Source organism: Rhinoraja longicauda, chromosome 2 (assembly GCF_053455715.1).
Source record: "Rhinoraja longicauda isolate Sanriku21f chromosome 2, sRhiLon1.1, whole genome shotgun sequence".
Lineage (NCBI taxonomy): Eukaryota > Metazoa > Chordata > Chondrichthyes > Rajiformes > Arhynchobatidae > Rhinoraja > Rhinoraja longicauda.
Genome location: NC_135954.1, coordinates 22,523,427 through 22,541,304, shown reverse-complemented (window position 1 = coordinate 22,541,304; position 17,878 = coordinate 22,523,427). Strand labels below are relative to the sequence as shown.

At 43.5% G+C, this 17,878-nt stretch overlaps 1 protein-coding gene across 6 annotated transcripts in view; it reads right to left on the bottom strand.

The window, feature by feature from the left end:
* Positions 1-265: 265 nt before the first annotated feature.
* Positions 266-17,878, bottom strand: part of fhod3b (formin homology 2 domain containing 3b) — a 561,621-nt gene continuing 544,008 nt past the window's right edge. For all 6 annotated transcript variants that reach the window (XM_078415815.1, XM_078415819.1, XM_078415826.1 and 3 more), the window contains 3 exons: positions 13,630-13,810; positions 9,410-9,571; positions 266-871 (listed from right to left, as the gene is read on the bottom strand). In XM_078415815.1, coding sequence (XP_078271941.1) covers positions 789-871; positions 9,410-9,571; positions 13,630-13,810 — 426 coding nt within the window. In that variant the 3' untranslated portion in view covers positions 266-788. The remainder of the gene's footprint in view (positions 872-9,409; positions 9,572-13,629; positions 13,811-17,878) is intronic.

Below are 17,878 nucleotides of genomic sequence, written 5' to 3'. Positions count from 1 at the left end.
GACCACAAACATAGTGCTTTTTTTTTTAGAATTGAACGATTACTTGTCAGGTTGTATTAAATCCTTTCCTTTGGATTTAGGTTAGTCAGCAGTCAGATGAAAATCCTGACAGACAGATAGACACAAAAAGCTGAAATAACTCAGCGGGACAGGCAGCATCTCTGTAGAGAAGGAATGGGTGATGCTTCGGGTCGAGAGTCTCCCTCAGACAGGAGAAGGGTCTCGACCCGAAACGTCACCCATTCCTTCTCTCCAGAGATGCTGCCTGTCTCGCTGAGTTACTCCAGCTATTTGTGTCTCTCTTTGGTTTAAACCACCATCTGCAGTTCCTTCTGACACATCCTGACAGGCAGCCGGGTTTGTGGCTAGCCAACATCAGCAGACTGTCTCCTTAAGGCCTGGTTCTTACACTGAAATGGTGCACATCACTGCTGCACAAATACGTTACAAGTAAAGCCAATGTAAACATATCACATACAACAGCTTACCCATTAAAGTCTTCTAATCAATTCAGTTTCTCGTTTTAAAAAGCAATACTTTTACCTAGGTATAAATATTTCTGAACAATCCAGATTTATTTTGTTTAAAAAAAAAGCCGTCAGAAATTTAGTGCCAAATGTGCCATCTCTTTCTAGCAGCTCTATGTTTCCCATACGCAGCATATGATGAATGGAGCTGGGTGATGACTGGATACCATGAGCAGCAAATGGTCGGCAGTTGGATGTTTCTAGCGGTGCCTTGTTCAGATGCTAGTGATGTTTTCTGTCGCAGTTCATGCTCAATTAATTTCACACTTGCATCTCAGAAGTGCTGACCAGACCAAGTGCTTTGGCCTCTTCAGGTGTTAAGCCATTCTTTAATGTTCTTCTTACTGCAAGAGAGATAGAGAAAAAAAAATACAGATACATAAAGAAGGTCACGCTGTTTCTTTAAGGCATTACATTTTCAGCTACAAAAAAAAATGTGGACGGCAGTGGCAGGGGCAGCGGTAGAGTTGCTGCATTACAGCGCCAGAGACCCGGGTTCGATCCTGACTACGGGTGCTGTCTGTAGATTTAGATATTTTTTTTAGATTTAGAGATACAGTGCAGAAACATGCCCTTCGGCCCACCGGGTCCGCGCCGTCCAGCGATCTCCGCACACTAACAATGTCCTACACCCACCAGGGACAATTTTTTTTTTTACATTTGCCCAGCCAATTAACCTACAAACCTGTACGTCTTTGGAGTGTGGGAGGAAACCGAAGATCTCGGAGAAAACTCACGCAGGTCACGGGGAGAACGTACAAACTCCGTACAGACGGCGCCCGTAGTCAGGATCGAACCTGAGTCTCCGGCGCTGCATTTGCTGTAAGGCAGCAACTCTACCGCTGCGCCGCCCGTGCCGCCCCTGTATGGAGATTGTACATTCCGCCTGTGACCGCATGCATGGGTTTCCTCTGGGTGCTCCAGTTTCCTCAAATCTGCAGGTTTGTAGGCTAATTGGCTTCTGTAAATTGTCCCTAGTGTGTAGGATAGACCAGTGTATGTGTGATTGCTGGTTGATGCGGACTCGATGGGCCATAGGGTCAGTTTCCATGCTGTATCTCTAAACTAAACTAAACTAAACTGAAATCCCTCCATATATCAAGATACAATGTTGAGCATACTTTGTGATATTTGCAAATAAAGCAGTAAGGAAGCATTCTGGTAAAAGGAGACGTTGTTCATTAGTTAGAGGAGCAGAATTAGGCCATTTGGCCCTTCAAGTCTACTCCGCCATTCAATCATGGCCGATCTATCTTTCCTTCGCAACCGCCTTCTTCTGCCTTCTCCTTGTAACCTTTGACACCCTTACTCTCAAGAAACAACCTGTGGGTAAAACAAATACTGCTTCTTTCCTTTCAAAAGCTAAAAATACATAGGAAAATGAAATAAACCAAAATGAATAAGATATATAAAAGGAACTGCTGATGCTGGTTCTCTGCATAAATGCTGCCTGATCCCTGAGTTACTCCAGCACTTTGTGTCTTTTTAAAAAATGAATAAAGGTAAGGTAGAAATGTTAAATGGAACACTAATTTCTCTCTGTGAGAGTCAGCCACTGTCTGTTTGGCTGAACACAGAATTGGACCGAGGAGAAAGCACTCTTCGTTATTATGGAACATGTGAGTGGAACAAGTTAGGGGTGAGTCAAATGCCTTATGTTAGCACCATTAAAGGCTCTGTCCATTAACTTGAAAACCAAGAATGGGTTGCTGAGACAGGTTTGCTCAGTACGACTTTGCATGAAACTACTTGGGTATGGTTTTTTTTCTGCATAATTTTAAAGTGATCTTTTGAACAAATTCGTTTATTTCACAGCACATTTCTTCAAGATAACTTGGGGGGGGGGGGGGGTGGAGAGAAATAGGGAAGCAGATCATGCTAATATTTTCTGCATTTGCTGCCTTATGTCCATGTAAAGAGTCAGGGTATGCGCTCATAATCCACTTGGATAGCTTACAATCCAATGGTATGAACATTGAATTGTCCATGTTTAGGTAACTACAAAAACCTCCCACTCTCCCTTCTTTGCCCACATTTCCCCACCCCCACCCAATCTCCCTGCATCCCACCTGGACTTGCACTTGTTTCTTTCCTCCCCCTCCACACAACTTCCTTCCTCCAACTTCACAATTCGCAACTCTTCAATCCTTTTGTCTCACACCTTCTGTCTTCTCATCTCTTACCTTTGCCCAACCATCTCCCTCCTCCCCTGCATATTAACCCATCACCTGTCCAGGCTTTGTCTGCTCCTCCTCTCTTCTAGACTTCTTCATCCCCCTGCCTGCCCTGCCCCCTTCCAATCAATTTCAAGTAGTGTCTGGCGCAAAACATCACCGATCCATGCTCTCCAGACCCGCTGAGCTACTCCAATACGTTGTGTTATCCGCGTAAAGAGATGCTTGGGTATGGATGTGGCAAGAACTCTGATATAATCTAGGGGAGTGGAAATGCTTGAGTAAGACTCAAATTGTTGAAGGAACTCAGCGGGTCAGGCAGTATCTGAGAAGCGAAATGGACAAACGGTATTTTGGGTCGGCACCTTGATCTTTGTAAATATAATGCTGCTTACTATGTTTGTGATCCCATATTATAGCTTCACCAGGCTAGAACCTTAGTTTTAATAATGCCTGCTGCTTCTCCACGCATACTGTGTCTCATGTCATGGAATTAGATAAGAGAGAAATACTGGATAATTGGAGGCATGCGGTTAAAAGAGAGATTAGATAGGTTAGGTCTGTTTTCTCTGGAGGACAGGAGCCCAAGGTGTGACATGGTATGTGAAAGGTATGTAGAATTTTGAGAGAAATAGACAGGGTACATAGCCTGTTTCCCATGGCTGTGGTGTTAAACTGGATGCTTAAGGTGAGATCAAGGAGGTATGAAGGGGAACAGAGGGCAAAGTTTTTAACACAAAGTCATTGGTGTCTGAAGGAGCTACCAGAGAAGGTGGTGGAGGAGGAACAGTAATAACATTTGAGCAACATCTTAACAGGTACTCTGTGGAAAAAAAAGCACTAAACGGTATTCCCTTATCACGTATCTGTACACTGTAAATGGTTTGATTCTAATCATGTATTGTCTTTCCGCTGACTGGTTAGCACGCAACAAAAACTTTTCACTGTACCTCGGTACACGTGACAATAAACTAAACCGAAACCGAATAAGCCGGGAATTAACACATGCAAGTGGGTTTAGTCTGGGTAGACATGATGATTGGCATAGATGCAACGGGCCTAAAGGCTTGTTTCTATGCGTTCTGACTGGAGAATAGCTAATGTTGTTCTTTTGAGGACTGGAGAGTAGTTAATGGTGTTCCTTCATTTAAGAAGGGAAGTTGAGAGAATCCAGAAAAAAATGAAATGCTAGAAAGCAAAGTTAAAGATGTGTGGGACAACTTATTGTTTACACAAAGGTTGGTGAGTGCTTGTAACTGCTGCCAGGAGTGGTGATGAGGCAGCTACAACAGTGCAATTTAAGAGGCTTTTGGATAAGCACATGGAAATGCAGGGAATGGAGGAATGTGGATTATGTGCAGGTGGATAAGAGATGGTCTTGGCATCATGTTTGGCACAGACATTGTGGGCTAAAGGAGCCATTCTTGTGCTGTACTATTCTGCGTTCTAGAATTGATGGCCACAGAGAGCTGGCATGGAGCGGGAGATGAAGCACGTGGCAAATCAACAATGATCATATTGATCGATCCAGGGGGCTTAACGGGCCAGAGACACCGGGTGGAAACAGGCCCTTCGGCCCACCGAGTCCATGCCTATCAGCGATCACCCCACTACCTTCCATATGAACCACATGTCCTAGCACTCAGTACTCTGATACAATACTCAGATTCCACTATCTGTGATCTGGGATGTAGTTTGCTGCAATCTACCATATGTATACCCCTCATGTTATATACCTCAATCACAACCCTCCTTAACCTCCTCCACACATCTAGTTTCTCCAGTTTCTCCTCATAACTGAACTTCACCATCCCAGAAGCGACATTTTGCTTAAGATATTAAAAATAGATACCTGAATTTTTAAAGAGTGTTGATGGGATATTTAGATTATTAAACACTATCAAATCAGCCTTTAATGCTTTGGGATAAACATTTTGCCATTACTAAACAGTTTAAATGCATAAAAACTATTTTTACAGCCAGAAATGTCAAGATAAGGGCAGCACACTAGAGCTGCTGCTTCACGGCGCCAAAGACCCAGGTTCAATCCTGACCTCGAGTGCTGCCCGTGTGGAGTTTGCACATTCTCCCTGTGACTACGTGGGTTTCCTTCAGGTGCTCCAGTTTCTACCCACATCCCAAAGACATGCGGGTTTGTAGGTTAATAGGCCTCTGTAAATTGCCTCTGGTGTGTAGGGAGCAGATGCGAAAGTGGGATAACATAAAACTAGTGTGAACAGCTGGTGAAAGGTCACCATGGTCTTGGTGGGCCTGAGGGCCAATCATTCAAATAATATTAAATTGCCTCTAAAACTGTAATGGTCAAGAGTTAGCATCATTTCCAATGGAGAAATGCTTACTTGAATTTTCTGTCCAAATTAATCTAATGATTTAAAAGAAAAGTTCTTGATTTTTCCGGACAATCATGTATGCGCATCCTGGTTAATTTACTGAGAGTGAGATGAGGAAAAACGTTTTCATTAGGACTGAGATGAGGAAAAGCCTTTTCACCCGGAGAGTTGTGAATCTGTGTAATTCTCTGCCACAGAAGGCAGTGGAGGCCAATTCACTGGATGTATTCAAGAGAGAGTTGGATGTCGCGCTTGGGGCTGATGGAATCAAGGGATGTGGGAAGAAAGCAGGAACGCGGTACTGATACTGGATGATCAGCCATGATCATATTGAATGGCGGTGCTGGCTCAAAGGGCCGAATGGCCTACTCCTGCACCCATTTTCTGTTTCTATGTTAATAACCAATTCCACTATATGATCTGAATATGCTTTGCTTGCCTCGGCATGAAAGAGTGCCATCTAATGGCTCAGCTGAGAACTGATAGAACTTGCTGTTGGCCACAGCATGTGTGCAGACAAAGCCACCATGTGGGTTTAGGAGCAAATCAACAGAAATGAATGTGTTTTTAGAATGCTAATTATTGAAACACACACAGAACCGTCTTAACCTGTATGTTTCTAGCTCAAATCAGAAATAAGCTTCACTGGACCTGTTTCAGGGAATTAAAGATGGAAAAGTGAGTGTCTTTCACTGGAGAAGCATTTGGTAAAGAATGATCATCATATAATTAGAGTAGCTCTGGAGAAAGACAAGAAAAGGGCAAGGGGAAATTATCTAGCAGAGGGAGAGTTTCAATGAATTGAAAGGGACCAGATTTTGGTGGATTAGAATCAATGATTTGTAGTTAAAACAGTAAGTGAGTAATCTTCAAAGATGGGATTGGTCAGATACAAGCTGAACACAGTCATGCGAAGGGACAGATACATTCAAAATTAGATTTCGCCAAATGACTGAAGATGAGGAGACCACAATTGAACAGGAAGTGGTGACTTAATTCTTTGTCCACAACCTAATTGAGAACTGAGGTCAACTTTCCCTTTGAGAGTGGGGAAGATTCCAACAAGGGGACATAACTTCAGAATTAAGGGACAAAAGTTTAGGGGTAACATGAGGGGTAACTTCTTTACTCAGAGGGTGGTGGCTGTGTGGAATGAGCTTCCGGTGGAAGTGGTGGAGGCAGGCTCAATTTTATTATTTAAGGGTAAATTGGATAGGTATATGGATGGGAGGGGATTGGAGGGTTATGGTCTGAGAGCAGGTAGATGAGACTAGGTCAGAGAAAGTGGTCGGCGTGGACTGGTAGGGCCGAACGGGCCGGTTTCCGTGCTGTAATTGTTATGTGGTTATATGGTTAAAAACAAAGTGCAGAGGAGAACAGGGTCGGAAAATAGAGGGTGAAAGTGGAGGTCTTGCATTCAATAGAAATGAGTACCTCAAAGCTAAATAATCAAAGGTTGTGTGAAGTTGATTAGAGATCAAAAATGATGCCTATTGGGGACGGAGGGTTGTTGGGTATTAAACTACTTAATACCTATCAACCAATACAATATGATAGACAATAGACAATAGACAATAGGTGCAGGAGTAGGCCATTCAGCCCTTCGAGCCAGCACCGCCATTCAATGCGATCATGGCTGATCACTCTCAATCAGTACCCCGTTCCTGCCTTCTCCCCATACCCCCTCACTCCGCTATCCTTAAGAGCTCTATCCAGCTCTCTCTTGAAAGCATCCAACGAACTGGCCTCCACTGCCTTCTGAGGCAGAGAATTCCACACCTTCACCACCCTCTGACTGAAAAAGTTCTTCCTCATCTCCGTTCTAAATGGCCTACCCCTTATTCTCAAACTGTGGCCCCTTGTTCTGGACTCCCCCAACATTGGGAACATGTTATCTGCCTCTAATGTGTCCAATCCCCTAATTATCTTATATGTTTCAATAAGATCCCCCCTCATCCTTCTAAATTCCAGTGTATACAAGCCCAATCGCTCCAGCCTTTCAACATAAGACAGTCCCGCCATTCCGGGAATTAACCTAGTGAACCTACGCTGCACGCCCTCCATAGCAAGAATATCCTTCCTCAAATTTGGAGACCAAAACTGCACACAGTACTCCAGGTGCGGTCTCACCAGGGCCCGGTACAACTGTAGAAGGACCTCTTTGCTCCTATACTCAACTCCTCTTGTTACGAAGGCCAACATTCCATTGGCTTTCTTCACTGCCTGCTGAACCTGCATGCTTCCTTTCATTGACTGATGCACTAGGACACCCAGATCTCGTTGAACTCCCCCTCCTCCTAACTTGACACCATTCAGATAATAATCTGCCTTTCTATTCTTACTTCCAATAGAACTTTATTTATCCCAGATGGGAAATTGATCTGCCAACAATCATGAAACACAGCAAGATGCACAAAACATGAAATCAAAGTGATGAGTGGAAAATCGAAAAACGAACTAACCAAAAATATACAAAATAAATAGGAATTAAAATAAGTAAAAAAAGAAAAAGACAGGCGACTGTTGGCTGGCTGCCAGAGCCCGTGTACAATCAGGGTACAACATAGCCTACTTGTCGGCGAGGACTAAGGAGGGAAATAATGGAGTTGTGGACCATAATCTTTCAATCTAGTCTAAAATAATGCTGGAAGTCAGGAATATTAAGCCTTGGTTTATTCCACTTCTGGGGAAAAAAAATGTCTCGGGGTATTCAGCCTCATGTTGGTGGCATGAAAACAATCAGAAGTGGAATAAACTTAATTAGAACTTCCATCAAACACAAACCAATTTCAGGCAGCACATTTGAATCTGTTTAAGTGGCACGGTGGCGCAGTGGTTAAGCTGCTGCCTTACCTGGAGACCTGGGCTCGATCCTGACTACAGGAGCTGTCTGTACAGAGTTTCTACGTTCTCCCCGTGACCAGCGTGGGTTTTCTTAGGGAGCTCTGGTTTCCTCCCACACTCCAAAGACATAGGCTAATTGGCTTGATGTGATTGTAAATTGCCCCTAGTGTGTGCAGGATAGTGTACGGCGATCGCTAGTCTTTGCGGACTCGGTGGGCTGAAGGGCCTGTTTCCACGCTATATCTCTGAACTAAACTAAATTAAAGGCAATGTTGAAATGTTGAAGAGGTTGATGGATGTAATGTGGCTAATGCATTTATCAATTTACCAAAAATATTAATGAAGAACGACACAAAACACTTAAAATTTTAACCCAGAGTTTAACCCAATGGTTAGAAAGATGTGAATAGCTGTTTTATCTAATAGCTAATAGCTGTGGGAAGCATGCAGTGGCGTCACCCTCTAGGGGGCAGTATTGGGACCATCGCCTTTTTTTTTTTCAAACCTGGATAGGCATCTGGGGACACAAGAAACTGTAGCTGTCTGAATCTGGGAATGGGAGGGGGAGTTGAAGTGCTCGGCCACCGGGAGATCAGTTTGGTCAATGCGGACCGAGCGCAGGTGTTGAGCGAAGCGATCGCCGAGCCTGCGCTTGGTTTCACCGATGTAAATAAGTTGACATCTAGCTTCAGCTCCTCCTCCCATTCCCAGTCTGACCTTTCTGTCATGGGCCTCCTCCAGTGCCATAGTGAGGCCCACCGGAAATTGGAGGAACATCACCTCATATTTCGCCTGGGCAGCTTGCAGCCCAGTGGTATGAGCATCGACTTCTCCAACTTTATATAGTTCCTCTGTCCCTCTCTTCCCCTCCTCCTTCCCAGATCTCCCTCTATCTTCCTGTCTCCACCTATATCCTTCCTTTGTCCCGCCCCCCTGACATCAGTCTGAAGAAGGGTCTCGACCCAAAACGTGTTCTCTCTCTCTCTCTCTCTCTCTCTCTCTCTCTCTCTCTCTCTCTCTCTCTCTCTCTCTCTCTCTCTCTCTCTCTCTCTCTCTCTCTCTCTCTCTCTCTCTCTCCTCTCTCCTCTCTCCTCTCTCCTCTCTCCTCTCTCCTCTCTCCTCTCTCCTCTCTCCTCTCTCCTCTCTCCTCTCTCCTCTCTCCTCTCTCCTCTCTCCTCTCTCCTCTCTCCTCTCTCCTCTCTCCTCTCTCCTCTCTCCTCTCTCCTCTCTCTCCCCCTCCCTCCCCTGCCTGACCTGCTGAGTTACTCCAGCATTTTGTGAATTAAAGCAATACGTTATTCCGATTTTTTCCCCCCTCAAATGTGAGTGAGATTTGGAAACGTGTGATGTGGTTAAAAAGTCTTGGTGGAAGAGGGAGACCGGGCAGTGGTTTTGAGGCTTGGGCCGCATTAGTATATTTTGGCCCAACAACTGGAGAGAACAATGATCATCAGGAAGAGGTTTCACCCTTGGAACTTCTAAAATGCTTCCCCTGGCATCAGAAGCAACTTACGAGACTTCCTGTTTGCACGAGATCGCTTCCGCTCTCTGGGCACTGCTCGTTGGTTTGGCACTTGAGTCGCAGACTTTACTATCCGATCCATGATTTCATCCGCAGCGTCGTCTGTGGCATTTGGGGAGTCGTCATTCCCTGGAGCCCACGAGCCAACACGGCCTGGAAGGAGCACAACCATGTAACACAGTCAGGCAATTACATCCGGCAGCCTTGTGGTTAAAATCAGGGATGCAGGCTCCCAGGGCCTGCTATCACTGTGTGGTATCATTCGATATTAACTAGTTTCATCATGGCCTGGCCCGGCAACTCAAATGCCCAGGATTGAAGAAGATTGCAAGGGGTGGTGAACACTGCCGAGTCCATCACGGGTACTGACCCCCCACCAAAGGAATCTGCAGAACTGCTGCCTCAAAAATGCTACCCAGTATATTCAGAGACCCATGCCACCCTAACCACCCTCTCATGTCACTCCTGCCATTGAAAGAAGGAATTGAAGCCTGAGAACACTAATGTCCAGATTCATGAGCAGCTTTTTCCTAATGACCATCAGGCTATTTATACGCTATAACCTCCAAATAGACTCACATCTAAATTATATAGATTGGGTTTATCATTTTTGAATCTGCACTAATTGCTTGTTTATTTGTCTGTTTTTTAAAATATATATAGATACAGCAAACATTTTTTGTTATTTATTATGGGTTTTACAGAGTACAGGTTGATTTTCTGGCACCCTCGTTTCCAGAGCCTTTCTGGATGACCCATTTTTCTGGACTAAAAGAGGTCACGTGATAATGAAACAACAATGCACCCTTGGCCCGCTAATGACTACTCTCCCGTGTCTCCAAAGCACAATGGAGTGGCAGACACTTTGTGCCCTTTCGGTGGATGAAGAGCACAACAGCTCGCTTATAGATCTTGTGAGTCAGGAGTGGCATTGGAACTGGGACTCTAAACGGGCAGGAAGATGATGCGAACCAGGGATGGGTTGGCAGGTCCATCCGCTATATCCAATATCTGTTATAAGGGGTTCGTTCAAATGAACGTTTCCGTTATTGTCTTTGCAAAACAGAGAGAAGATTGAGAACATAGTAAATTCTTTCACGATGGTGGGACATGACCCGAATGAGTGCTTGCCACCCGCTATGCCATCTGTGGCCACTTAGGGAATTTCAACTGTGCTCTCGTAATTGTGTCTGGATTATAGGGGTGGGCGGACCATCAGTTACTGGAAAATCGTTGTTCTATGTTTATATATCTGTTGTACTGCTGCAAGTAAGAAATTATTATTCTGTTTAGGAACATATGACAATGAAACACTCTTGATTCTTGACTTGACTCTTGACCTGTGCATATATGGTTATGGGAGCAATAGGTGCTGGATTGCCAACCTGCCACATTCAGACCTCCTGCTCGCTGCACAGCTGAAGGGTAGAGATCTCGTAGCCCTTGCACTTAGCCGGTTGTCTTGATCATTCAGTAATTCACCTGTGTGCAGGATATTCAGCACAACTGGATGGCTGAATAGTGTGAATATTTTGGCTGAGAGAGACCCTAACTGATCGCAGCACTACCTCTCTGTGCCGGGTAATCGAGATGTTAAATGGTCTTTGTGAAAGAAGAGCTCTGCAATTGCACTATTTGTTAAAGCCATCGCACGTGGAGGTTGAGGAACAAATACTTTTGCAGTTGGATCAACTTAACATTTGGCTAAATGGGACACAAGCAAGTGACATTTATATCAGAGAGATCTTGGATTCTCCATCATTAAGCTTTTGCTTTCTCAATATTACTTTGAACTCAGACTTTCTAATAAAGCGAAGAACTAAATAAGAAGAGTAGTCGGCCAGATTAGATATGTCCATGGGCACTGTGGGAGTCTCGAGAAGAAAATGCAGGAGTCCTGGCTGGTATATATGAATGATCATGAAACCTGGGTGAGATGCCGGAAGACAGAAGGGCTATTTAAGAAGGGCTACAAGAAAAATGGGGAGTCATCATTTCTCGCAAACCTAACGTTTGTTATACGAGTTATTGGACAGGATTCTGAGATGGTTTTGTATGTGGGAGATGGTTTTCATAAATTTGATTGAATTTTTAAAAGAAATAACGAAGAAGGTTGATGAGAGCAGAGTCGTAGATGTCTATATGGATTTTAGCAAGGCCTTTGATAATGGTCCGCATGGTAGGCTGTTCTGGACGGTTAGATCGTATGGCTTCCAGGGAAAGCTAGCTGACTGGATAGAGAATTGGCATCATGGAAGGAAGCAGAAGGTGATGGTGAAAGGTGTTTTTTCAGACTGGTGGCCTGTGACCATTGATGTGCATCAGGAATCTGTGCTGTGCCCATTGCTGCTTGTCATTTATATCAATGATTTGGATGAGAATGTACACGGCATGATTAGTACGTTTGCACATTGCCTTAAAATGGAAGGTATTCTTGGTGAGGTGTCATCTTGATCAGCTGGGCAAGTTTAAATTACTGGCCAAGCCACACACAGGTATTGTATTCAGTTTTGATCATCCTGCTAAAGGAAAGTCGCTGTAGAGCTGGAAAGAGTGCAAAGCCAATTTACATGGATATATAGTCCTACTCACAGGCCTGAGCTAAAGGGAATGGTTGGGCAGGCTAGGACTTTATTCCTTGGAGTGCAGGAGGCTGAGGGGTGACACTATAAGGGTCTATAAAATCATGAAGGGAATAGATAAGATGATTATTAAGCCTCCCCTCTTGTAATAGCTACTGAGGAACTACAAAATTAGAAGTTTATGATCAGCAAATTCATTCATTAAGAATTATTGGATGTTAAAAACATGATGTGGATACCGGGCGGCACGGTAGCGCAGCGGTAGAGTTGCTGCTTTACAGCGAATGCAGCGCCGGAGACTCAGGTTCGATCCTGACTATGGGTGCTGCACTGTAAGGAGTTTGTACGTTCTCCCCGTGACCTGCGTGGGTTTTCTCCGAGATCTTCGGTTTCCTCCCACACTCCAAAGACGTACAGGTATGTAGGTTAATTGGCTGGGTAAATGTAAAAATTGTCCCTAGTGGGTGTAGGATAGTGTTAATGTACGGGGATCGCTGGGCGGCACGGACTTGGTGGGCCGAAAAGGCCTGTTTCCGGCTGTATATATATGATATGATATGATATGAATATGCAGTCTTTCCCCTCAGGGTAGATGAATCAAGAACTAAAGGACATAGGTTTTAGGCGAAAGGGTGAAGATTTAATATGAATCTGAGGGGCAACTTTTCCACACTGTGGTATATGGAATGAACCTCCAGAGATACTTGTGGCAGCTACAGTAACAGCAGGTGAGAGATATTTGAATAGGTAGATGGATAGGAAGGGTTTACATGTGGGCAAAAGGAACTAGCTTCAATTAGATATCTTGGTTGGCATAATGATATGGGCTTCATTGACTATTGAGGGCATGCAGCGTAGGTTCACTAGGTTGATTCCCGGAATGGCGGGACTGTCGTATGTTGAAAGGCTGGAGCAATTAGGCTTGTATACACTGGAATTTAGAAGGATGAGGGGGGATCTTATTGAAACATATAAGATAATTAGGGGATTGGACACATTAGAGGCAGGAAACATGTTCCCAATGTTGGGGGAGTCCAGAACAAGGGGCCACAGTTTAAGAATAAGGGGTAGGCCATTTAGAACGGAGATGAGGAAGAACTTTTTCAGTCAGAGAGTGGTGAAGGTGTGGAATTCTCTGCCTCAGAAGGCAGTGGAGGCCAGTTCGTTGGATGCTTTCAAGAGAGAGCTGGATAGAGCTCTTAAGGATAGCGGAGTGAGGGGGTATGGGGAGAAGGCAGGAACGGGGTACTGATTGAGAGTGATCAGCCATGATCGCTTTGAATGGCAGTGCTGGCTCGAAGGGCTGAATGGCCTACTCCTGCACCTATTGTCTATTGTCTATTGTCTATTGACTCTTTCTGTGTTGCAATGTTCTATGACTCTCGTAATGGTGGTTTATGTGTCACATGTGGAACTGCAGAGTGAAATTCTATTTGCATATTTACACATGCAGGCGCCGCCACGTGTTGGCACCATTGCCAACATCCAAAGTCCGGTCCACCCGCTTGCACGCTCGGTCTACTGGACGACTAATGTGGGCATCAGTCATGCAGCAGATCGGCGGCCAACCCTGTGCCACACAGTACTGAATCCTGTACAAGGGGTCAGGTCAAATGGTGATTTTTTTACCTCTGCTTGCTCTCGTTCGGGTTCGCACACCTGGGACTCCAGCCGTAACTTCTCCACTTGATAGAGACGTTTTAAGAACCGCTTTCATATTTTCATGTTCCGCTGCCTCTTCCGCATAGTCTAGTCCCTGTGGCTGGATATCACTTGAGACAGCCGAGGTGTTGCTGGAGAATTTTCCTGTCTGCATAATAAATCAGGTACAGACTGTCATTAGTTCAATGCGGAGATATTATTTCTGCTTTCTTGTTGAGTACAAGTATGGCTGTATGGTAATTAGAGTTTCACTGTACCTTAATTGGTACATGTGACAATAAACTGACCTTTGAACCTTTATATGTACTGGGGAAAAAAATGGGCCTCAACTATTTCAGTCTAAACAGCCATTTAAAAAATCATTTTAAATCTTGTTGTCAAATTTACTCTCCAGACATTAGCCTTTATAATGTACACATCCATTCCTTTTCATTTTAATTGGAGCATGAGTTAAACATAATTAGTTCAGTTTATTTTAGTTATTCCACTTTTCTTTGTTAATTTACTTTCACTCTCTTCCTTTCGCTTTCTGCGCCCAATTTATCATTGAATTCAGTATTCTGACTGAAACTTACTACTTCAGATGCTTTATGGTTTAAGATTTTTCAGTGTGATTAGCCACAGAGGTACACACAAAGCTCTGAGAAAGATATGCCATTTCCATCTCCCACTCACAGCAACTTCTCACCCAAATTCAGAGATTGAACTGATGTGAACAGGTATAAACAGAGAATGGGTATCCTTTGACCCACCGTGGTTCATTACCATTAAAATTCGTGTATTCCTTTTAAATCACAATCCCTTCCATCTATCTTGATAAACCTCTTTTTCAACATGCGCCAAAGTTAAAAAGCTTGGTGAGTTTAGTTTAATGTAGAGATACAGCATGGAAACAGGCCCTTCGGCCGAGTCCGGCCGACCAGCAAACCCAACACATTAACACTATCACACACACACACACACTAGGGACAATTTAAATTTATACCAAGCAATTAACCTTCAAACCTGTACGTTTTTGGATTGTGGGAGGAAACCGAAGATCTCGGAGAAAACCCACATAGGTCACAGGGAGAATGGACAAACTCCGTACAGACAAGTACCCCTAGCCAGGATCAAACATGGGTCCCATCCGCTGTAAGGCAGTAGCTCGACCGATACGCCTCCGTGCCACCCTAATTTAGTGAGATGAGTTCCAGATTCCTCCAGCAAAGAACTAGTATGAACACATTGGAATGGATGTCCCTTGGCATTGAAATTTTTATTAGTTCAAATTAACATGGAATAATTATTGCACAATACTGGATTATCCATCACATACACTGGTCTCATTTGTAATGCTTCAACAAGCACTATCAAACAACATATAATTTCCAGCGATTTCATATTGTTTGAATCTTTCATTCAAAAACCACGAAGGCTAGATCTTTTAAGATTTGCTGACTTATTCAATTAGTACTTTAAACTGAAAGATAAAGCTCTCAGATTTAAGGCATTACCCTCATTGCTATCACATTTCCAAGCATCCAAAATGAAACATTAGCAATAATACAGTTGGAAGGAAATAGCAACCTGCTTATGAATAAACTTGCTGTGAATTCCTAACATCGTCCAGTGAGCACATGAAGCATGTATGGCATTTGGAGAGATTCATCTAGGGAATGTTGTGACTATACAATGCTGATGAATTGACCAAATACAAATTAACCAATCCACAACCGAACAAAAACGAATAATAATAATCACGCAGCCATCATGAAAAAGAATTCCAATTATAGACGTCGATTTGTACATTATCAGATTAAATGTTGACATGTAAGGTTTGATGTCTGCAGCCAGTATTAAAAGAATTGGAGGAAATTCTGTGACATCTGCATCTGGAAAGAATCAAAGACCATCACAATTCTCAACCTAACAAATTGGGCACTGCAAATTCTCCTGATATTAGTATACATGAAATTATGTTGTCAAAACACTCATGAACAATGCCAGTAGGTTAATGTTGTTTGAAAGGGTGAATTAAACATGAGGGCCTGGCTATCATTTGCTCTTCATGTTGGCCATGCACAGTGTTAGCGACACAGAAAGCATCGGAGTGAATTTAGTGATAATACTTCTATCAGGCAATAACTCCACAACCCGAGACCATAGCCATACCTCAACATCATCATCTTCATCCGTCTGAAATGAAAGGGGAGAAGGTAGTGGAGGAAAAAGCATGAGGTAAATAGAGATTTAGAAAATGGCAAAGAAATAAAGTGAATGGATGAAAATACACAAAGCCAAGATTGCTGTTGAGATATAATGAATAGTGGCAGGTAGCACTGACCAAGAAGAATGACTAATCTTATCCAGTGTGATTCCAGAGTGTCTTTAATTCATAAACATTGCCAATTGCATTCATTTTTCTACATCAGAAATGGAATTCAGCAATGCAGGTCATTCAGATGGTTCTTCTACTTATCATGTGGGCGCCAAGGTGGCACAGTGGTAGAGCTGCTATCTTACAGCACCAAAGACCTGGGTTAGATCCTGACTACGGGTGCTGTCTGCAGGAGTTTGTAAGAAAATAACTACAGATGCTGATACAAATTGAAGGTATTTATTTCACAAAATGCTGGAGTAACTCAGCAGGTCAGGCAACATCTCAGGAGAGAAGGAATGGGTGACGTTTCGGGTCGAGACCCTTCTTCAGTCTAAAGAAGGGTCTCGACCCGAAACATCACCCATTCCTTCTCTCCTGAGATGCTGCCTGACCTGCTGAGTTACTCCAGCGGGAGTTTGTACGTTCTCCCCGTGACCATGTGGGATTTCCCTGGGGTGCTCTGATTTCCGCCACTCTCCAAAAGTCGTACAGGTGTATAGATTCATTTGGCTTAGGTAAAAAATTGTAAATTGTCCCTAGTGCGTAGGATAATATTAGTGTACAAGGATCACTGGTCGGCACGGACTCGGTGGTGGCCTATTTCCGCGCTGTATCTCTGAACTAAACTAAACAAAACTTGTGAGCACTGTTCAGAAGGCCAATACTTACTGCCTATCCCAAAATATCACTGCAATCATTGTGGTGAACCACCCACATTATCCATTTTCATCACTTGCAGAAGGTAGTCCTGGAAAATGATGTGGTAAGAAATTCAGGAGTATGATCCAAAATGATGAAGGAATGGCCAGAGCAGGGAAGTGTGCCGTAGGGAGGGAATTTGATGTTGTGACAAACTTATGCAGCTGCTGCTCTTGTCCTTCCAAGTGGTAGTAACTTTGAATTTGGGAGTTCTTGCCAAAGAAGTCCAGGCAAACAGTGGATGCATTCTGCAATTGGTCCTCAGTGGTGAAGGGCCTGAATATTTATGGTGGTTGGCAGGAGCTTTGTCCTGGATGGTATCTAGCTACTATTTGAGATATTTTCATATTTAAGATATCTAAGGTTTTTTTTCTATGAATAAGGCACATGTAGATGATAATAAGGAAGAGGACACTAAGCTTAAGGAACAATGTATCTGTGATGGAAACGGTAATCTGCAAACAATAATGAAGCTTAAATATGCAGTGGTAAAAGAAAGGATGATAGATGAGGGAGGCAAGTCACAAGTGAAGAAAGTAAATAGCACAACTCTGCTACATACATTGCATGAGAAATTTAATTCTTATTCTCGATAATTATATGCACCAGACTGAATAGGAAAAAAACCCTGCAGATTTAAATCGAAGGTAGTCACAAAATGCTGGAGTAACTCAGCGGGTCAGGCAACATCTCAGGAGAGAACGAATGGGTGACTTTTGGGTCGAGACCCTTCTTCAGACTGGAGAAGGGTCTCGACCCGAAATGTCACCCATTCCTTCTCTCCTGAGATGCTGCCTGACCCGCTGAGTTACTCCAACATTTTTGTGTGCACCAGACTGAATATGTGCATTGCATGTTGGACTGATGTATGTGTTTTGGGACTAACTGGATCACTGAAAAAAACCAATAGTTAACTCAGCAACAAATGTACTTTTCACATTCTCACACTGTCCCAAAGTGCTCTACAATTAAATACTTTGAAGCATGATCACTTTGCAGTTCAGATAATTATGAGTATTATGACCACTTTGGGAATATTCTCATTGAAGCTTTGTTTATAAATACATCTTTTATTTTAAAAAAAGCAATAAGTCATTTTGAAATATGCACATTGGCACTTGACTATTCCATCTTGTCCTCACGTGACATTTTTAC